We start from the raw sequence: 23,595 nt of genomic DNA on the forward strand, positions 1-23,595 counted from the left end.
GCGATGCATGTCCCACGTTCGCGAAGGTTTAAGGTGTGAGGCTGTGGAATTGGCCTTCGTGTTCGCGAAGATGGTTCCGCGATCGCGAAGGCGTGTGGTCTATGGTCATCGCGATCGCGAGTCTCTTGTCGCGTTCGCATAGAGGAAGGGGGATAGCTGGGTCCCCAATGCTTTTGTCTACGCGTTCGCGTAGTAGAGGTCACGTTCGCGACCTGTTGAGTTTGTTGTGCTTCGCGTTCGCGTGGGTCTATCCGCGTTCGCGTAGAGTAAATTTAGGGTCTGGGAAGCTTGTGCTTCGCGATCGCGATGAGTGTCCCGCGATCGCGATTAAGGAATTTTAAGTGCTGGGCAGAATGTTTTAAAAGCTCATTTCCGCGATTTTAAGGCTAAGTTCCTCCATTTTTGGGCGATTTTGAAGCTTCTTGAAGGGAATTGAAGAGAGAATCAAGGGGGAACACTTGGAGGTATGATTTTTGGACTCTATACTCGATTCTTATGTGAATTCTACCTAATTAATCATGGAATTTAAGCCTAGTATTGAAGAACTAGGGCTTGTATTTGGAGACCTAGAATTTGGGATTTGAGGGGCCATTTGAGGTCCGATTTTGATATTCTTGATATGTTTAGACTCGCGAGTGGATGGGGATTCCATAGATGTTAATTTTGTTGTATTCCGAGACGTGGGCCCGGAGACCGGGTTTGGTCAAATTTGGGATTTTTAGTATAAATTGGATTTTCGAGTGGGCTTTGTTCCCTTAGCATATTTTAATGGTTATGCACTGATTGTGGCTAGATTTGGAGCATCCGGAGGTCGATTCGTGAGGGCAAAGGCATCGCGGGCTAGAGTTTGGACCGGATCGAGGTGAGTAATGATTTTAAATGTTGTCCTGAGGGTATGAAGCCCCGGATTGCACATCGTGGTGCTATATGGAGGTGACGCACACGCTAGATGACGAGCGTGGGGTCGTGCACTGTTGGGGTTGTGACTTAGTCCATCCCGAATGATTGTTTTACCGCGTATTTGATTGAAAACTATTTGTTATCATTAAGTTTTGGCTGAATGCCATACTTGGGCCCTGTGCCAACTATTTGGACCCTTAGGGGATTTTTACTGATATTTCCTCACTATTTGAGCTTATTCTTGTACTCAGTCATGTTATATATCACTGTTTTCATAACTCAGTCATGCTTACTCTGTTTAAATACATTAAATGATATTTTTAAATGACAATTGGACTGAGCATCATGTTTTACTGTTGCCCGAGGGGCTTATGAGATTATGACTTAGTAAGGCCGAGGGCCTGAGATATTTTACGCCACGAGGTGGCTTGTTGATTATGAGGGCGAGGGCCTGAGATATTGTATGCCACGAGGTGGCTTGTTGATATGAGGCCGAGAGCCTATGTGATTATGCCACGAGATGGCTTGATATTGCGCTTGGGCCGTAAGGGGCCCCTCCAGGAGTCTTTACACCCCCAATGAGCGCGAGTACCCAGTGTGATGATTCTGTTTATTATGTGAGGCCGAGGGACGGATTGGTTATGCCACGAGATGGCTTGTTATTGCGCTTGGGCCGTAAGGGGCCCCTTCAGGAGTTTGTACACCCCCAATGAGCGCGGGTACCCATTGTGATATGAGATATAGCCCGAGGGGCTGGTATTGTTCTATGTTATTGCCCAATGGGCTGATTCTGCTGTTATTATGCCCGAGGGGCTGGTATGGTTCTATGTTATTGCCCGAGGGGCTGATTCTGTTATTATTATGCCCGAGGGGCTGGTATGGTTCTATGTTTTTGCCCGAGGGGTTGATTCTGTTGTTATTATGCCCGAGGGACTGGTATTGTTCTATGTGTTTGCCTGAGGGGCTGCTTCTGTTGGTATTATGCCCGAGGGGCTGATTCTATTGATATTGTGCCCGAGGGGCGGTTCTTTACATGCTTATCTTTTCTAGTTGCCTGTCATTTACTTGCTTAATTGTTAAAAAGGCATTTCGAAGAAGCTTAAATTGAGCTAAAGTGACTGTACATATTTTCACTGTTTCACTATTTTTTACTGGCTTTCACTGCTTATTTATAGCCTGTTGATGTGCCTTTACGCGATTTCTTATTACTCAGTCTGCATTTATTATTATTACTCACTGTGTTGGAGTACTCACTTTACTCCCTGCACCTTGTGTGCAGATTCAGATATTTTTGGACCCGGTAGCGGGTATTGGTTGCTTACAGGCAGAGTCATCGGAGTTTAGCAAGGTAGCTGCCCGACGTCCGCAGCACTGCTTTTCTCCCTCCTGATTTCATTAAACTGTATTTAGTGCATTTTCAGAATTTTCCGTTGTATTTAGACATTAGTAGATGCTCGTGACTGGTGACACCCCGATGTCGGGCTATGTCTATTCTGCAATAGTATTATTTACCTTATTTTGGGATTTATTATTATGATTTTAACTTAGTTATATTATTTAATAGCTTAAGAATAAAGTGGGAGTATATCGGCTGGCCTTGTCTTCACGAAAGGCGCCATCACGATTGGGTCCGGGTTTAGGGTCGTGACATCTATCTTGTGAGAACCCTCATAACGTTTTTACTTTGTACCATTAACTTTGTACTGTTATATGTCGTGAAAGAAGTGGATATAAGCATTTTTTATATCCTAAAAACGGTGAAAGTAATATTGGAATTCATTTTCCGATTATCATAGGAGATCAAATCCAAATCTGGCTGCGTATAATTATTATTATTAAATTAGTATTATTAGTGCTAAATTAATCCCTGTATACTTTTACCAGTCAATAGACTCAACATAATAAAGGAAAACTGGACAGGATGAGTATGTGTGAAAAGATATATATATATATAGATGGACAACTAAATATTCTTGCGAAAAATTATCTATTCAAATCCAAATCTGGCATTGTATATTTATAATTCCTTATCTTCTAGTAAGATGATTACTAACCAGTCAAATCTCAGATCTATACAAATACTATCATGCACAATCAACTTTCATGTTCATAAAAATATTATAGAATTATCGATGTCATTAATTACCGATTTTTTATTAGCAATTTGTATTGGTCGCAACAGTATAATGATTAATTTCTGATATCAAATTGAGTTTTTTTTCTTAACGTTTGACCCCAGTTTAGTACTCTATTTGAAGATTGTATCACATAAAATTTTGAAGTGTATTATGGGGCAGGGGAAATTAATTGATGCAATGTGGTACAATAATTGAACTATGCCGACCTAAAAATAGAAATATTTCATATTCGAGTTTCTCCCAAAATATTGATACCTCCTGAGAATTTTCCAAGAAAAATGTTCCGACATATTTTTATATTTATATACGTTGATCACTTGAGAACATGGAATTTAGTATTGTAGGCCTGCTAAGATAATTCCTTATTCAAAAAATTTAACTGTGTATAATTACTTGTGCTATTTCAGTTAGTTTCTTTGTTGGAAATTCAAAACCCCAGCTCAATTTGGACATCAATGGAGGTATGAGGTCTGAACGAGGAAGAAGAGGAAAGGAGAAGGAAGACCGACCAAACTAGGGTTATTTTGATATAACCTAGGATATATGTTGGGTGTTCTTTTGTTTGAAGGAGTTTGGTATAATTGATCACAACCACACATCAAACTTTAGAGTAGTTAATCACAACTACATATCTTTCCATGATGGATCAAATCTGGACCCTTGATTTATTTAACTAGTAGAAGCTTCTTACCTCACCAGAAAACCATGTGAGGGAATATTGTTAGTTAGGATAGAATTTTGCCGTTACAATTAGACAAATACAAATAGGACAAGTGTAAATATTATTTTCTTTTTCTTTATTTTTATTCAATACTCAACTCTTCAGTCATCTATTTCTTCGACTCTGCACAGCTGAATCTTCAAAATCCTTCATGGTATCAGAGCTTTGAGCTCGATCCAACAATAATCATCAATCACCAAACTCTATCCTACAGCTCCAAGTGAGGAAAGATGTCTACAGCTGATGAAACCATAACTGCAGAAACTGGGAACGCTCCTAAGGCAGCAGGATATGACATTAATCACCCATATCATCTTAACAACTCAGATTCACCTGGGATGACCCTAGTCAACACTGTGTTTGATGGAAGAGGTTATTCAGGATGGAAGAGATCCATTCTTCTATCCCTATCAGCCAAGAAGAAACTTGGATTCATCAATGGGGCTTGCAAGGCTCCAGATCTGAACTCTACTAAATATGAGCAGTGGAGCTGTGTCAACGATATGGTTACATCTTGGATTCTAAATGCACTGTCAAAAGAGATTGCTGACAGTGTCATATACTCAAAAACAACTAAGGAACTCTAGGACAGCTTGGAACAAAGATTTGGTAAATCCAATGGTGCCAAACTTTTCCACCTGCAAAAGGAGATGTCAAATTTAACACAAGGTAACAGTGATATTGCTGGATATTTCACCAAACTTAAGAGACTGTGGGATGAATTAGATGCACTAATTGTAATCATAACTTGTCCATGTGTGTGTCTGTGTGAGGGAAAAGCTAAGCTGACTAAGTCTTTGGAAGATCAAAGGTTGATTCAATTTTTGATGGGATTGAATGATGTATATGCACAAGCTAGAGGAAACATTCTTATGATGAGTCATTTGCCTAGCATGGACATTGCATACTCACTACTTTTGCAGGATGAGAACCAAAGGGAAATATATGCAAATGCACATTTCAGTTCAGATTCTGCATCTTTCATGGTCGCCGGACAAGGAAGACAACCAAATGCACAGATTTTTGCTGACTTTGCAGCTTTCATGGCAGCAGGACAAGGAAGGAATAATCAAAGGTTTAGAAATCAGACCTCTGGAGGAACAATGACTGCTCAAAAATTCAACAATCCAGCTCAAAAGGTTGCAAGGCCACAGCGAAATTCAGAGGGAAGAAGAAATACAATCCTAATCTATCTTGTACCTATTGTGGGAAGATAGGACATACACAAGAGGACTGTTACAGACTTATTGGGTTCCCAGATGACTTTGAATTCACTAACCCAAAGACTTATCAGAATCATGTCAAGGCAAATGTGGCAACAACACATGAGGAAGATAATGCAACAGGGCATAACAATGAGACCAACAGTAGCAGTTTTGGACGAAATTTCAGCAAGGAACAAATTGCAGGGATGATGGAGATATACGAACAGGCAAAATCAACAAAGACAGGAAGCTCAGAAATTAATGCCAATGCTGTGGCTGGTACTATTCTAAAATACTCAGGATCAGTTTTTTCTAGTTTGAAATCAGATTCTTGGATAATTGATTCTGGAGCATCAGAACACATGTGCTTTGACCCCAATTCTTTCTTGTTTCTAATTCCACTCCTGTACATTTGAACATTAATTTACCTAACTCTTTCAAGGTAAGTGTTACCTCATATAGGGAGTATCTCCATTCTGCCAGGTCATGTTTTAACTAATGTCCTTCATGTGCCAGATTTTAAATATAATTTGTTATCTATTCATAAGTTCTGTGTCCAATTCAAGTATGATCTTCTACTTACATGTAGTGGGTGTCTGTTCCAGGGCCTTTCAATGAAGAGTCCTTAAGTTTTTGGTGAAGTTAGAGAAGGTCTCTACCTGTTAGAACCCACTAATTTCAAGTCTAGAAGTATGCTTAGTAGTGATGTAATTTCATTTTCAAAAGGAAGAAATTCCATTTTTAGGTCTGCTTTAGGTTCCAAGTAAGTTCATGTTAATATGATACCTGATGTAAAGCTTTGGCATGAAAGGTTGGGTCATGTTCTAATTTCAGCAATGAAACATTTACATTTCTTTCATTGTGCTTCAAATTCTGATTTTATTTGTGATATCTGTCCTAAAGCTAAACAGACTAGGAATCCTTTTCCCATCAGCAACATAAAGTCAAATCATGTTTTTAATCTTATACATATTGATACTTGGGGACCTTACAAATCTAGCACTTATAGTGGTTTTAAATATTTTCTCACTATTGTTGATGACTACAGTAGAGGAACCTGGACATTCTTATTGAGTGCCAAAAGCAATACTTTTCCTATGATTAAGAACTTTCTATCTACGGTGGAGAGACAATTCAATATAAAGGTTAAGATGATAAGATCTGACAATGATTTGGAATTGGGAAAGGGGACACAAGAAACAGATTTTCTTGCATCAAAAGGGATAATACATCAGTTAACTTGTATTGGTACTCCTCAACAAAATGGAATTGCTGAGAGGAAACACAGACATCTCCTAGAGGTTGCAAGGGGATTAATGTTCCAGTCTAAACTACCTATATCATATTGGGGAGAGTTTATTCTAACTGCAACACACATCATAAATAGACTGCCATCCAGAGTACTAAGTGGTAAGACTCCATTTGAAGTCTTTTACAAACAAAAGCCTAAATATGATTATTTGAGGAATTTTGGATGCCTATTCTATGCTTCTACTTTAACACAAGGAAGAAGCAAATTTGATGAGAGAGCAACAACTTGTGTGTTGATTGGATATCCTTTGAATAAAAAAGGATACAAGCTGTTAGAGCTGGAAACTAAGAGGATTTTTGTCTCCAGGGATGTTAAATTTTTTGAGTCACATTTTCCTTTTGCCAAAGTTAAACCTACCTACAATCCTATTTTTTCAGATTCCCCTCTTTCTTTGGATTCCAACTCCTCTCAACCTATACAGGAAGAAATATCATCTACAGTAGATATGGATCTTCACAATCCAACCTCTCCACCATCACCTTCTTTTCAACCTAACTCTTCTGATTCAAACATCACACCTACTTCTCATCAGCCTGTTTCTCCTGTTCCTTACACTAGTCCTCACATATACCCAACCAACTCTCCTATTTCTGCACCTAGACAGGAAATTTCATTAAGGAGGTCTGATAGAATCACACAACAGCCAGTGTATCTTAAGGACTGCGTGTGTAACAGCATCGTGTTTACTGATTTGGACAAGGCATGTTTTTCTCACCCAACTAGGCCTAGTGCCTACTCCTTTTCATCTCTAACCATCAATAATCAACATCTCATCCAGTCCCTATCTACTTTAAATGAACCTAGTAGTTATGAACATGTTTCTCAATATCCAGGTTGGAGAAAAGCCATGGAATCAGAAATTCAAGCTTTGCAAGATAACCAAACTTAGGAAGTGGTTGAGTTGCCTAAAGGGAAGAAGCCATTACATTGTAACTGGGTTTATAAGGTAAAGTACTTATCTGATGGGACCATTGAAAGACTAAAAGCAAGACTTGTAGTAAGGGGGGATATCCAAAGAGAGGGGATAGACTACTGCGAAACTTTTTCTCCAGTAGTCAAAATGACAACTATAAGATGTCTTCTTGCTATTTCATCAAAAGGGGTTGGAATGTGTCTCAATTAGATGTAAATAATGCATTTTTACATGGAGACTTACAAGAGGAAGTGTACATGAAATTTCCAGCATGACTCACCCCTCCTAGTCCTACACATGTTTGTCTATTGAAAAAGTCTTTATATGGATTAAAGCAAGCTTCACGGTAGTGGTATGCTCGACTTGCAGGGGAATTAAGTTTCAAAGGATACTCATCATAATTGAATGATTATTCTCTGTTTTTCAAGAAAACAGGAGGTCTCATATCTATTTTAGCAGTCTATATTGATGATATATTATTAACAGGGGATGATATACAGGAAACTCAAAGCATCAAAGAATTCCTCAATTCTGAATTCAAGGTAAAGGACTTAGGAGACATACATTATTTTCTTGGACTAGAAATTTTGCGAGAAAGTAATGGTTTTATTATCAGTCAACGAAAGTTTACCTTGGATATGCTCAACGAGTTTGATGTCTCTCATTTGCCTCGTGCAACTTCTTCTCTAGATCCATGTTCTAAGCTTCAAGCAGACGATGATCCTCTTATGGACAATCCCACTCTTTATTGGCACTTGGTTGGCAAGCTGAATTATCTTACCAACACACGCCCACATCTCTCCTTTGCTGTTCTCACTTTGAGTCAATACATGCAACGCCCTTGCTTGTCACATTTCTTTGCAGCTTTAAGGGTTCTTAAATATCTGAGTGCTGATCCTGGATAGGGGATTTTGTTGTCCTCTACACCGGATTTTTCTCTCCTTGCTTTTTGTGATATCGACTGGGCCTCTTGCAAAGACACTCGAAGGTCGATGAGTGGTTTCTTCATTACTTTGGGGGGATCTCCGATTTCTTGAAAATCTAAGAAACAAGTATCCATCTCTCTTTCTTCTGCAGAAGCCGAATACCACTCCATGAGGAGAGTCACTGCCAAGTTAACCTGGCTTGTACGTCTCTTTGATGACCTCTCCACTCCTATTACTCTTCCAATTCCCCTTCACTCAGATAGTAAAGCAGCCATTCATATTGCCCGTAACCCTGTTTTCCATGAACGCACAAAGCATGTCGAGCTTGACTGTCACTTTGTGCGTCAACAATTTCTTTCTGGCCTAATATCTTTCTTTTGTGCCATCCAAAGATAAGTTGGCCGATTTATTCTCAAAGCCCCTTTCTGGGGTTTCTCATAAAGGGATTCTGAGCAAGTTGGGGGTCACTACACTCCCCTCCAACTTGAGGAGGGATGTTAGAAATTCAAAACCCCAGCTCAATTTGGACATCAATGGAGGTATGAGGTCTGAACGAGGAAGAAGAGGAAAGGAGAAGGAAGACCGACCAAACTAGGGTTATTTCGATATAACCTAGGATATATGTCGAGTGTTCTTTTATTTGAAGGAGTATGGAATAATTGATCACAGCCACACATCAAACTTTGGAGTAGTTAATCACAACCACATATCTTTCCATGATGGATCAAATCTGGACCCTTGATTTATTTAACTAGTAGAAGCTTCTTACCTCACCAGAAAATCACGTGAGGGAAAATTGTTAGTTAGGATAGAATTTTGCTGTTACAATTAGACAAATACAAATAGGACAAGTGTAAATAGTATTTTCTTTTTCTTTATTTTTATTCAATACTCAATTGTATTATATATACATGTACACACAATTGAATGAATACACAGAAAATTTCTCTAACTCTTCAGCCATCTGTTTCTTCGACTTTGCACGGCTGAATCTTCAAAATCCTTCATCCTTGGACACTTTCAAAATATATTCAAATATCGAATTGTGACCGCGAATAAGTGTTTGTTATATATGATGGAATCGCTTTTCCAGGAAAATATTTAATGAGAAAGTAATTTTCTAGTGCCCGCATTGAAGCCTGACTATATTCGAATTCGCGTCGCGCAAGACCCCATTCGAGAGAAGCCCTCCCTACCAAGTTGGTTTTACATCTATTAATCTCCTCAATTCCAGCTCCATATAAAGTATTCTTACTAGTAACAGTTAATTTTTACCGGTTATTAATTAATTTTTATTGAAAGAGAAAGCAATAGAATAGAATTAGTCAGTGTGAAAGAAAAGATACAGATGGACTGAAACAGTGAAATGGAGATTTTGGCATTGAGTTCCTTGAATTTTGTGGCCAAGTCTTTGGCAGAGAGTGGAAAAATTAACTAGTGTTTTCATCTTGAACGTAACTCTCTATATACATGTATAGTTGAAATCAACTTTCAAAAATATATGTACTTATACTACTTTTGCATTTATCTTTATTTTTTAAATGAGAAGTTTTATTATATACCTCACACAACTGACATTAATTGCGTGGGGCTCCTTTTTGTCTCACAAATTTGTGGACCCCAATCTTACACTTCTGGGTCCACAAAAATCTAGGTCCACAAAACTGTAAGACAAAAAAAATACCTCATACAACATGTGTCAGTTGTATGAAACGCAAAATAAAATTTTCCGATATACTACTGTACTTAAAATTTTAAAATGTTGTCTTATTTTTTGGCAACATCAATTGCTTTCACTTTCACAGACACTGATATGCATAGTCATACTTATTTCGCAGTCAATTATTCATTTCATAGTCATTTTCACACTAAGGTAATATTCCATTTTCAAACATTTTTCGCCTACGACCAAAAGTTTCATATCATCCTTACATCAACATACTCCCTCCTCATTATCTACTCTATTTATTTTATTGAAAAAATTGCAATTAACTTGATTATTTAACGATATTTTATTTTTTTGATTTTGATTAATTAAAATATATTATTTAATCGTAACTTTATTTCCCGATATTATTAGTCATAGCGAATGAATATAATTTGGTGCAAGAATAAAAATACAACACATTATTTTAATAAGAATCTACTTATGTCGGTTAAAGAACAGTAGGATTATCTGATTTTCAAATGTTATTCAAGTACATAATGTTTTCGATTTGTGTGTGAACCTCTGATTCTTGACTTGGTCTTTAGTTCAGTTCACATCTTCAGTTTGTCATCTCATTCCACTACCCTTATGAATAATTGCAAATATAGAAAATGACAAGAGAACATCCGCTTAAGCTCTAAATATAGTTGTCGCCTTCAAAATGGATGCAGAATTTAAATTTTATAATTTTCTATAATAATTTTAAATTAATAAATTATAAATATTAAATATTAAATTTTCAATAATTTTTTTTATAAATATATAAATTTTATAATATATATTATTGGTCTGGGCAAAAGCTATTAGGTTTACGTGAACCTGTATATTACACTGTAGATCCACCTCTGATTACCCGTGTGATTAATGATTAATGACTACTAGCGTTTCCATTGCATAATCATTCTAACCATTGTATTTTAATTATTTAAACCTATTTTCTTTTTCTGGCCACTAAACTAATTAAAGTCTATGCTTAGTGTTGCGTTGGAAAATTCCCTATCCTTCTGTCTGGAAAGAAGATTACTAACTTGCCAAATGTAATAATCTAAAGAGCTCTTTGAATTATTAGACTCGTTGACTATAACAATTTTTATAATTAATGTTATCATGCTCAATATTCAACTTTCTTTTTCTATACATCATGCAGAAAATATTAAAATTATTAATGCCATTAATTGTCAAATTCTTTAGCAGTTGCGGTACTGATCGCAAGTCGGAATTCCCGCTTAGTTTATTATTTCTGATAAAAATGATTTTTATATTTTTATGTTTGCACTTTATAGAATTTTAACATTATGTTCAATAAAATTCGTAATCTAATCCACTTTACAATTATTATTATTTTTTTAAAATAAAAATTAATTCCTTTAATTGTAGTAATAGAAAATTTTTTCGTCTAATTTTATATAGTAACTAAAATTATAAAGAATTAATTAATACTGTATAAGTTATTGAAGAAGGAGTACTTAAGGAGAATTGGATGTGTGAACATGGATTATGAATATGAAATTGTTGACATCGTCAAGACTTGACTGAGAAAATGAGAATTAGAATAAGCTTTTCCTTGAGTAGAAAATAGACAAAAATCAGAAGACTAAACAGCTCCAGACTTAGCTATAATCATGCATATCTGAAAGTGAAAGCAAGAAATGGTGCCAAAATATAGAAAATTGCCTAATCACCGTAATTTTCATGTGACACGGTTTGTTAATTCGGAAGCAACAACGATCTTTCCTACTGCATTTTCTCTTGAACTTATCATCCTTCTCCTGGACGCATGTTGAAACTAGATGTGGCAAATGGACCGTTTGGGTTGAATTTGTGTGGAAGTGCATAGTTAGCCACTAATGAAAGATGTCTTTACTCTTTAGCCACTGTTTAAAATGTATTTACTCTTTATTTAGTGCTTAATAAATTTTTATCCGCCCGGACGAAAATACCCCTGTGCTAGACTTGGTGCTGTGTAAATATTAAGGACATGGTGTCCTTAACTTCATGAATGCTGTGTAAATATTAAGGACAAAGTGTCCTGTCATGTCCTTAACTTCATATGTGCAGTGTAAATGTTAAGGACATGACGTCCTTAACTTCATGTGTGCAGTATAAACGTTAAGGACATAATGTCCTTGACTTGTATTTGTATCTTTTGTTGTTAAACTTTAGGACCTCATGTCCTTAACTTCATATATGCAGTGTAAATGTTAAGGACACATTGTCCTTAACTTTATGAGCGTTGTGTAAATATTAAGGACATGGTGTCCTTAACTTCATGAATGCTATGTAAATATTAAGGATAAAGTGTCCTGTCTAGTCCTTAACTTCATATGTGCAGTATAAATGTTAAGGACATGGCGTCCTTAACTTCATGTGTGCAGTGTAAATGTTAAGGACACCATGTCCTTAATATTTACAAAGCACTCATGAAGAAAGGATAAAAACGTCTTTTGGTATTAATTTTAATAGAGTGGTGGCTATTTTTGCTCAACATTAAAAATACTGAATAAAAACTAAATACCATGTTAAAAAGTGGCTATCCCACACTATTTCTACTTGAATTTGGATGGGTCAAATGGGCTACATCAATAAATGGGTCATTACCCAACCCAGCCCAAAGTTCACTTGGGCTGCGATGGGTTGGGAAGATGGGCTAAACCATGGGTCATAACACAACCCGCCCAACCTGACCATACTTTTGCAATATTTATCAATTGTATCAAAAAACAAAGAAAGCTAAAATATAAAAAGTTGAAAACAACAAAGAAAGCTAAAATATAAAAAGTTGAAATTCGCTAATTGATATTTGAATACTATACATAGATATGAAAATCTATATGAATGTTAAAACGTTTTTTCTTGTTTATTAGGTATGAATGTTAAAAACTTGAAATATATCGAGCATTGAAAATTCCAAAATAAATAAACTCTCATATAAGTTGCAAATATGGAGTAATAAATTTAAGATAGATTTAGTTGGTGGCAAAATGACTTGATTGACATTAAAGAAACCAATATCAAAATTTACTGGACCAGAAGAATATCCTTAGAAGTTTAATTTGCTCAACACATAATTGATCAATTGTAAAAACTATAGCCGCAATATTCAGTTATATGATTTGATTGAATAGTATGCCCATGAAGTGTAAAAAAAATTGAAAACGTATTTTATTTCATTTTGTTTTCCTGTAGTCATTTTGTAAAACTAAGCACAACTCTGGAATGGGTAAGGCAAATATAGAAGTATATTCATGGGTTCAGAGAAGGCTGATTGCAAACTGAAGTTTTGAGTCTGCCACGTGTTGGGTTTGGGCACTTAACGGGTTGAATTTGGGCTAATTCAATTTTACGGGTCAGTATGGGTTCTGCCCTAAATACACCCGTAAAAATAGCACGGTCTAGCCAGTTTTCGGACTGGTCATTCAAAAATGGCCAGCGTTATCAAGTCAATGAAAAATAGCCACTATTTTGCTGCAACAGAGACCGGTCCAGCATAATATACTGGAGTTTGGTGCACCTGTGTATGAACTTCCAGCATATTATGCTGGAACTCCAACACACAGAAAGTTCCAGCATAATATACTGGAGATTCGAGCACTTGTGTATGAACTTCCAGCATATTATACTGGAGTTCTAGTGTACTTATGCTGGAACTCCATCATATTATGCTGGAGTTCCAGCATACTTATCCTAGAACTCCAGTATAATATGCTGGAGTTCAAGTATACTTATGCTGGAACTCCAGCATAATATACTGGCGTATTTTCCGAGTTTTGAATAGTGTTTTTGCTCAGATTTATCTTTACATGAAAAATTGCTAAATTTCGATTACTTTTGAAACTGGGCTATTTTTGAACGATCACTTGTAAATCTGGCTATTTTTGAATTTCTCCCAAATAGCCCATCAGGAAAATCTTCCATGCCAACCCATTAAATACTGGCGGGTTGGGCGGATTAATTGGGCTTGGGCCAATTCTGCCAGTCCTAGTTGAAACAAAGGATACGTCAAGAGTTTAATTTAGATTTTAGAGTTTATGATGATTTTAAGTTAATATACAATGATAATTAAATTTACTGTCAAATATTATTAAATAATTTATATATATATATATATATATATATATATATATATATATATATATATATATATATATATGTTGAGTAAAAGTTACTGAATTTATGTGGATCAGTATGGACCCCAACCCCTGAGATACATGGTGTACTGTTTACCTCATTTGATTTGAGTCCCAATTCTTCACCACCAATATCCAATCTAACTGTTACAGTCCATCTATGTTTTCTTGTACATACTGACGGTGTATGGATTGACTTAAAAGTTGGTTAAATCAGCTTAATAATATTCTTTGGCTTGAACGCTCGCTAAATCTTTTCCATTGCTTGTACATGATGATACTAAGGAATTACTTTAATTTTTAAAAGAGTTTATTTCAAAGTTCAATACCATTGACTTTATTTATTTAAAAGAATTTAGCATGTAGGAAAAGATTCATTTTCACGACCTAACATAGATTATGGTACATCAAGACAGCTTGTTTAGTTCTGTTAAACTTTTTTTCTATAGAGAATAAATTTTTATATAATTCTTATAAGTATGGTGAGCTATGCAATTATTTCAAAAATTAACTTTTATATGATATCTGACCACATTAATTAGTTCATATTTTATTAAACTAATTTATAAAACAAAATGAATGTAAAATAATCACGACCAAACATCTCACGATTACTAATTATTATTAAGAATAATGTATTTACCCGCAAAACGGTACAATTAAATTTGTTACGTGGTTTATAGACAAGCGAACTGATTAGTTCCAATAAAAGATAAAGATATAAAATTAAAAATGAGAATTAGCAAATGAAATTGAAAAAGATGACAAGCCTGACTACGAGCGCAATGTCTCCGGGGACAAAAGTGAAAGAATTGATAGGAACCGGTAAGATTATTTTATTAAGAGCAAAAGTGAAATGTAGCATATGTTTGACAAGAATTTTCGTGTCTTACAATGACTGCCGAACTTGCTATTTATAGCTATACCTAGGGAAACAAGATCGTAGGATCAAGCCTCACTTAAATGACAATAAATGGGTCATTGATGAATATGTAACGACAGACCATGATTGCAAATATTCTCTATAACGATTGCTCATTTAATGTTAGAGAATATTCTCTCATTGAATGTTATCCGAAGACAAATACTCGATCTGCTCCCGTTGAGCATGCTCCCTTCAGGATCTACCCGATATCGATTGCAGATGCCGTATCCGGTACTGATTGTTACTTGACTTGCCTTTTACATATCTCCGGTTTCACGTGTCCTGCTGTTCAAGCATTTATTATAAACCAATTTATCCCATACAGATAATCCCCTTGCTTTCCGGTGACATATCTTTGTGTTACCGGAAAGTTGGTGAAGACCCTTTTCTTGGCGGAAAAGTTTCTGAATGGTCTCTGACGCTTGAAAGGACGCAGTCTTCTCGCATTTAATCTAACAAGTGTTACCCTACGATTCAGAAAATATTTTTGCCGATTTTTGAGGTAATCATGACCACGATGCTTGCCTTCTATATCTTTACTTCTACTTATTACTTTACCGTTTTACTTCCAAATTTTTAGTTTTCAATCTTCTTCTCTTGACTTACTCTGCATTTGCTTAGAAAGTTTACCATCTCCTTCAACATTCTTGACAAAAGTTTTTCTGACCCATTGTTACCATGGCTTCTTTCACTGCCCTTTTTGAAAACTTTGGTCTCCTCTTCGGTGGAGGTCCACAGAGAAACAAGGACAAAGAAAGTTATGTCTATTCTGAACCTCCCATTGTAAGCACCATCATACCAAAACACCTCTGTACTGCTAATAACTTCTAAGAGAAGGCACCTTCTGCGTCCTCACGGACTTGGGCTGTTAATAAGTATCCCTACTCCATTCGTCCTTCTAGTATTCCTGTTGTGAAGGAGGACTGCAACTGCCCTAATCTTGAAATCCTCGCTCCGAACATGATAAAGCAGGTCACCTTCACCAAGGAGGGTTTTACGTATGTCTATGTGTTTCCCTTTACCTTGAGTCCATTCTCCTTGGGGTTGAATGAAGGGCTCGACCCCGTAATTTTAAAGTTTTGCCACCGCTACCGGGTCTACTTAGCACAAGTAGGCACATACTATATGGCAAACGGTGGCTTGCCTTCGCCAACTGTGCGCGGAGACCGGGGAAACCCTAGCCCTTGCACACATGATGAATCTTTATTCTCCCAAAATTACTCGGGAGGGGGGGGGGGGGGATAAACTTCAGCAAAAATGGCCACCACGCTATTCTTACCAGTGTGGATGATAACAATGACCGCGGATAGATAGAGCAATTCGTCATCATCGCTACCTAATATCATCCCGACCACAACTCCGTCTTTTCCCGAGTCGTGGAATTGTTTCCATAAGTTCTTGATTCATTTCCTTCCTTAGTGAAAAGATTATTTTCCATTGTCGATGATCTTCTTGTTTCTTTTTGTTCTAGCTACCCGATGGTAACCACCATGAGTTCAAGGTCTGGACTAGTGGGTCCAAAAAATTCTTGAAATCACAACACTCAAATCCCGCCGATGGAAGGAGATAACCTTCAAATTCGGATGGAAGGACAAAACTCAGGGTAATCTAAGTTCTTCTTCCTTTTATTTTTGTACGAACATAGGTAACTTCATAAAAAAGTCGCTAACTCCGCTTTTTGTTTGATTCAGGGCTTCCGAAGGCTCTGTGACCTGCCCCGAGGTCGACGTCTTAGCTGACCCCGAAAAGGCCATGAGGGTGCTGCAAAGTGCCCTCACTCGAAGAAGTGCCTGTGGACCTGCTTTCGGTGAGGGTGCCTCTTTTTAGAGTCCCCAGCCCGAGAACAAGAAACCAAAAAGACGACGCTCTTTCTCAGCAAGGGCCCAAAGGATAAAGATAAAGAACACAACGACCGAACCAGTGATATACACAAAGGTCCTCGATGATGAAGGGGAAACTAGTGATGGGATGCCTCCCTTCAAATGAGGAAAAGATCTTCATCAACTCAATTAGATGCTCTGCCGGGGGAGCTTCAAAACCCGTCCGCAGGAGAAACCCAAGCACTTTTGGGCGAGATAGACTTTGTGGATACCGCTGATTCTCTCTTTCTAATCCCCATTGCTTCCTCCAGTCCAAGGAGTTCGGACCATGGGCTTCTTCTGCCTTCGACCACCGAGCAAACAACAATCAGCACTGCCCCCACCGCAGCTGCTTCTCATCCTTCCACGCCAACAATTTCATGCCCCTCAACACCAGGTGCACCTTCGCCACCAGTAGCAACTACATCTCCTCCACAGGCAACAAATGTTCGAGAAAGAGGTGCTTCCCCTCCCCGGTCTCCCGGCCATGGAAATTTGGGGCACGATTATTCACCCCTTCCCCAGAACCTCGAGGGAGGAGAAGTGCTACTCTTTCAATTTCTAAGGAGTGTTATCTGTTGTCCAAGTCGGTGGAGCTTTTGAACTATTTGAAGTTGGTGGCTTCAAAAAAAGATTGGAAGAAAATGCACTCCCTTTCAGGAGAATGCTTGTTAAATAATGCCATGCACAATGCAGAAACGACACCATACTTGTTTTTCTTATCACTTCTTTTCCATTTACATGTTGCAATGGGAGTCCTAACCTTGATATTCTTTTATACAGGCCAACATTCTTACTTTTGACGGCCTGCAGAGATTGATCCTCGATAAGCAAGGACTCGCTTCCGAGCGAGATCAACTGTTGGCCGAAAGGAACCAACTTGTTGCTCGCCTCCCGGTTCTGGAGGCAAAGGCTGTAGAGATGGGCAAGCTCAAGGCTTGGTTGCAACAAAGTGAGCAAGAGAAAATGGCCCACAGTCAAGAAACTACTCAATTTCATGAAAAGCTTCAAGAGGCCAAGACTAAGTGGGCCGAGTTACATGACGATGTGCTTATTGCTGCCGAGTGCGAGTCGGCCTCGAAGGATCAAATAAATAACCTGAAGGCAGAGCTGACCCCTAAAACCGAGGAAGCCAATGCTGCCGAGGAGAAGAGGGCCAATATAGATGAGAGGTTTAAGAGAATCATAGAGCAAAATCAGATATATTTATCTACAACTATTGAATTTGATTCTCGCCTCGGTGCCATGATATCCGAAAGGGACGGCCTTCAGGCTGAAGTTGATAGACTTAAAGCAATTCTCTAATACCAAGAGGATGCTCCCGTATTTGAAAAGACTTATGCTATATATCATATGAGGAGGAAAACCTTGAAAGAGGCCAAAGCAGGCATCGTTGACATCGATGATTGCATCGTTAAGGAACGAGAACTGGAGCTAGCTACTTGAGAAAATATTCCTGCTCGGCTCGCTGCAACCGACTCTTCGAGCATCGGTTTCGAATACTCGTTAACCAAAGGGGAGATTGAAGAAAAATTATGATAAAGGTCCATACCCCGAACTGGTAGTAGATCCGTCTCCTTCGACCGGGAAAAATATAGATCCATCTCTCCCTTCGGGTTCTGGTGGCGATAACTTCTTCCCTTTTTTTGTTATATCTTGTAAGTATGCCAAACTTTTCACTAAGTTTGTCACTTTGATAAATAAATAATTATTTTGCTTAAGTGTTGTGGAAAATATATTCCTTTTGTGTTGAATTAATTGAAGCTTCGGGTATATTTTCATCCGATAGCTCTTGATTCCGGGCACAAATTCATCCAGAATCAACCCTTTACTATTAGGGTTTCATAAGAGAGGGCCCTCTTATGTTTATAGTGCTCTTGAAGAGGACGTCTTCTATTCATTCCGGCACAAGCATTTAAAGTTTTTGTTAACTTTCAAATGATAATATCAACTCATCATTTAGACAATAAATAAGATAAAAACAAAAGGACTTTATTTTATTCACCTATCTTTAAAAGTACACAAGCATTCATTTGCTAGCAGTCCCCGGTTTTCATGGCATTCTTGTTGTCTTATCTTATACTATTCCCCCAAGTGTTCGGATGCGAATTATGCGAATTGGAACACTGGAAGTCTTGCTTCATTGATGGAAACAACTTGTGAATGATTAAGTAGTCTTTAGTTTGATGGCAAGCATTGTTTTCCATCAGCGGTTTGCCGTTGAGCCAAAGATTATTTAACCATCCCCATAGCGGCTTATCATAGATGTGAAGATGTCAATGCCTTGTCATTTAAAGGTCTTATTGTTATCGATGATGCTCATTTCATAGTATGCTTTCCGTTGCTGACTCGTTAAAAACCTTGCTAGAAAAGCCTCATCAGGACAAAAACTGGTCGAAGGAAAAAAGAGTGCAGCACATACTTTCAGTATTGATAGGATCTATCAGCAGTAGTAACTTTTAAGGTGAGTCACGTTCCAATTACTAGACAACTTGACTCCATCTTGATTGTCCAATTCGTACGATCCTTTACCGGTAACTCCTGAAAAACGGTAAGGACCTTCCCATGTTGGACCCAGCTTTCCGGCATTAAGTTTCCGAGTGCTTTGAGTCACCTTTCTCAAAACCAAGTCTCCTACTTCGAAGTAGAAGAGGTTGTCCCTAGGATTATAATATCTTTCCATCCTTTACTTTTGGGCCACCATCCTCACGTACGCTCAGTCCTTGTGTTTTTCTAGCAAGTCCAGCCTCACCAACAGCGCTTCACTGTTTGCTTCTTCGTTTGACCAGAAAAACCTTAGAGTTGGTTCCCCTACTTCCACCGGTATCACAACTTTCGCACCATATACAAGAGAGAAAGGTGTTTCTCTCGTGCTTGACTTCGCTGTTGTCTGATACGCCCATCGTACTCCCAGTAGCTCTTCGGTCCATTTTCCTTTGGCAGCTTCTAGCTTCTTTTTAAGATTTTGGATAATCACATTATTTGTTGATTCCACTTGTCCATTAGCACTCGGATGGTACGGTGAAGATGTAATCCTTTTGATTTTCAAATCTTCCCAAAATTTTGTGACTTTTGAGACAAATGCAAGAGCTATGCTTGTTGGTGCACCAATTGCGCATGACGTTGATATTTGTCACATTTCTGAACGAATGCCTTCGTCTTGTTCCATCCGGAGCCAATAGTAACCTGCCCTAACCACCTTTAGAACTAATGAATCTACACCTGAATGGTTCCCGCAAATCCCTTCGTGGACTTCTCTCATCACTTCTGCCTCCGAGGCTCCCAAGCATCGAGCCAATGGTCCTTGGTATGATCTTCTATACAATTGCCCATCCATGAGGCAGTAACGAGCTACTTTGGTTTGTAGTGCCCGGGATCCTTCGGGTCTTCGGGTAGTTTTCCATGTTGAAGATATTCGACGAACTTCTTTCTCTAGTCCCTAACTAGGTTGGTTGAATTAAACTCACAGTAACCATCCACATCCAATACCGAATGTAAAAGTTGAACAACAACACCGGAGTTTGATCCTTTTTTCTCTGTAGATAACCCTAAATTAGCCAATGCATCTGCTTCCATGTTTTCTTTCCTTGTAATATGAATGATCGACCATTCCCTGAACCATGCAAGCAATGCCTCAACCTTTTTCACATATTGTTACATGCGCCTTCATTTATGTCAAATATCCCATACACTTGGTTTACTACCAACTGGGAATCGCATTTTATCTCGATGACCTCAGAGCCAAGTCCCCGGGCCAGTTCAAGTCTTGCAACTAGAGTCTCATATTCGGTTTCGTTGTTAGTTAATCGAACAATCTTAACAGTCTACCTTAGGGTTTCTCCCGAGTTCATGACTAGGACTACCCGAGATCGAACCCTTTTACATTGGAAGCTCCATCCGAAAACAAGGTCCAAACACCTGATGTCATTTTCAACACCAGCACTACTTCCTTAGCAGCCAAGGGCATTAATTCGGGACTGAAATTGGCCACAAAGTCGGCTAAAACTTGTGACTTGATCGTAGTCTTGGGCTTGTACTCAATGTCAAACTCACTAATTTTGACTGCCAATTTAGCCAACCGGTATGACAACTCAGGCTTGTGAAGGACATTCCATAAAGGAAAGGTTGTCACAATGAATATCAGGTGGCACTAAAAATAAGGCCTAAGCTTTCGAGAGGCGACTACGAGAGTTAAAGCCAACTTTTCGAGATGCGAATAGCGAGTCTCCGCTCCCGATAATATTTTACAAATATAATAAATAGGGAATTGTATACCTTCTTCCTTTCGAACTAAAACGGCACTTTATGCTACTTCTGAGATCGCTAGATATATACAGTTTTGACACTAATGGGGGGATTGATAGGTATCTTTTTAGGTCTTTCAAGAACTGTTGCATTCTGGAGTCTGTTCGAAATTGTTCTCTTTTTGAGGAGTAAAAAGAAGTGATGACACTTTTCAGAGGATCTCGAGATGAATCTACTTAGGGCCGCCAATCTTCCGGTCAGCCTCTGTACCTCTTTTACATTTGTCAATTGGTCTGGAATATCCTCTATAGCTTTAATCTTTTCGGGATTTTCCTCGATCCCTCTTTGCGAGACCAGAAACAACAAGAACTTTCCGGAACCAACCCTGAATGCACATTTTTCCCGGTTGAGTTTCATGTTATGCTTCCTCAAGATATCGAAAGTTTCATGGAGGTGTTTCAAATGATCTCATGCATTCAAAAACTTGACTAACATTTCATCAATGTATAATTCTATTGTTTTGCCTATCTGATTTTCAAACATAACGAGCCTCTAATAGGTGGATCCGACATTCTAATGCCCAAATGGCATCACATTATAGCAGTATGTGTCAAAGTTTGCTATAAAAGAAGTTTTTTCGTGATCCTCCGGGTTCATCTTGATTAGGTTATACCCGGAGTAAGCATCAAGGAAACTCATCAACTCGTGTCCGGTCGTAGCATCCATCATTTGATCAATATTTGGCAATGAAAACGAGTCCTTATGGCATGCCTTATTTAAATCCTTATAATTTATGCACCTTCTAAACTTGTTATTCTTCTTTGGAACTACAACCACTTTGGATAACCATCCTAGAAATTTTACCTCCTGTATGGAACCGATATTGAGTAATCGGGTTACCTCTTCTTTAACAAACGTGTTCATTACCTCTGCTATCGGGCATTTTTTTTGCCTTACTGGTGAAAAGTTTGGATCCAGGCTTAGCTTGTGTACGACAACCTCTAATGGGATACCTGTCATGTCTGCGTGCAACCATGCAAAACAATCAACGTTAGCTTTAAGAAAATTTATAAACCCTAACCTGAGCTTGGGATTTAGTCCTCTCCCCTAATAGAACTTCCTCTCCAAAAACTCTTCGAATAAGGCAACTTGCTTGAGTTCCTCTGCAGTCGAATTGGTCGCATCCGTCTATTCTAGTAACTGAAAATATCTTGGAACTTGATAAGATTCCGATGACTGCTCACTTTTATCGTCTTCGTTCGGAAAGGGAGAAGGCATCCATTCTTGTGATTGCTATTTGGTGGTCTCCTTTCCTTGCTGCTGGAAATAATTACCGCGTTCATCTCCCTTGTAGCCAGTTGATCTTCTCTTATCTACTTGATTTCTTCTAGGTCGGGAATTTCAATAGTTGATGATACGTTGAGGGCACAATCTTTATCTCGTGTATCCATGACCTCCCGAGGATTACATTGTAGCCCATGCCGCCATCTACTACTTCGAATAAGGTTGTCTTGGTTACCCCTTCGGTGTTTGTGGGAAGCGAGATTTCTCCTCGGGTTGTCACAGCTGTCAAGTTGAATACAACTTTTACCGGAATGATGCTTCCGGTCAGCTTTGCTTGCTCCAACACTTTCCATTGGATGAGCTTTCTAGGTAAACCAAAGCATTCTTAATTTTGAAATCTAAAACATTAAGAGAGATTACTAGAGCATCATTATGTGGGAGAAAGAGTCCGTCCGCATCTTCCTCCGTGAAGGTGATATCATCTTCTGCGACTTCCCGAAGTCGTTTATATTGAGTCACCGATATCTTTGTTTTCTTGGCCGCCGAGAAGGTTACACCGTTGATTTCATTCCCTCCGAAAATCATGTTGATAGTCAACTGAGGGGAATCTTCTGCCACCTTCGAAGGCTCTGCATTATCTCGGCTTCGACCGTAGTTGTTCTTGGCTCGATCACTTAAAAGTTCCCTGAGGTGGCCATTCGTTAATAATGTTTCTATCTCTTCACGTAGATGCCGACAGACCTCAGTTCTATGGACGTGAGTCCCATGATATTCACACCATAAGTTGGGATCCATCTGGCTGGGATCAGATCTGACCGGCTTCGGGTATCATGCTTCTTTTTCTTGTACTGACCTGCTATTCTGGCTACGGTTGGCTCTTCTACCGGGAGCGAACCTATCCGAGGATCGAAACCTTTTGCTGCTGCGTCCCTCTGTTCTTTCATATGGCAGGAAACGACCCATAGAAGACCGTCAATCCGCATCGAAGTCGCTTTTAAACTTGTCCTGGTTTTTGTCTCGGTCTCGTCCCTTGGTTAATGTCGGAAACCTGAGCTGATCGTCTTTTATTCTTATTTTTGACTCATACGCTTATGGACATCCGCCCATGTGGTTGCTTGGAATTTGAGCAGGCTTTCCATCAACTTTCGGGAGGCGTCAGAGCTTTGTGTATTCAAACCCTTTGTAAACGCCTCCGCTGCCAACACATCTGGTACAACTGATTGTAACATCCTCTCTTTCTAGAACCGGATCACGAATTCTCCCAGTAATTCGGACTCACGTTGCACAATCCTGAATATATCTACCTTCGTGGCTTGGAACTTCGTTGCCCCG

General features: G+C 38.5%; 1 protein-coding gene across 1 annotated transcript; it reads left to right on the forward strand.

Moving 5' to 3' along the window:
- The first annotated feature begins 4,409 nt into the window (after positions 1-4,409).
- LOC109214343 lies at positions 4,410-5,380 on the forward strand. Its single transcript, XM_019378250.1, has 2 exons — positions 4,410-4,898; positions 4,973-5,380. Exons 1-2 carry the CDS (start codon positions 4,410-4,412, stop codon positions 5,378-5,380), a joined length of 897 nt encoding a protein of 298 aa, XP_019233795.1.
- The last annotated feature ends 18,215 nt before the right edge of the window (positions 5,381-23,595 follow it).

The sequence above is a fragment of the Nicotiana attenuata genome, unplaced genomic scaffold (assembly GCF_001879085.1).
Source record: "Nicotiana attenuata strain UT unplaced genomic scaffold, NIATTr2, whole genome shotgun sequence".
In the NCBI taxonomy this organism is placed as follows: domain Eukaryota; kingdom Viridiplantae; phylum Streptophyta; class Magnoliopsida; order Solanales; family Solanaceae; genus Nicotiana; species Nicotiana attenuata.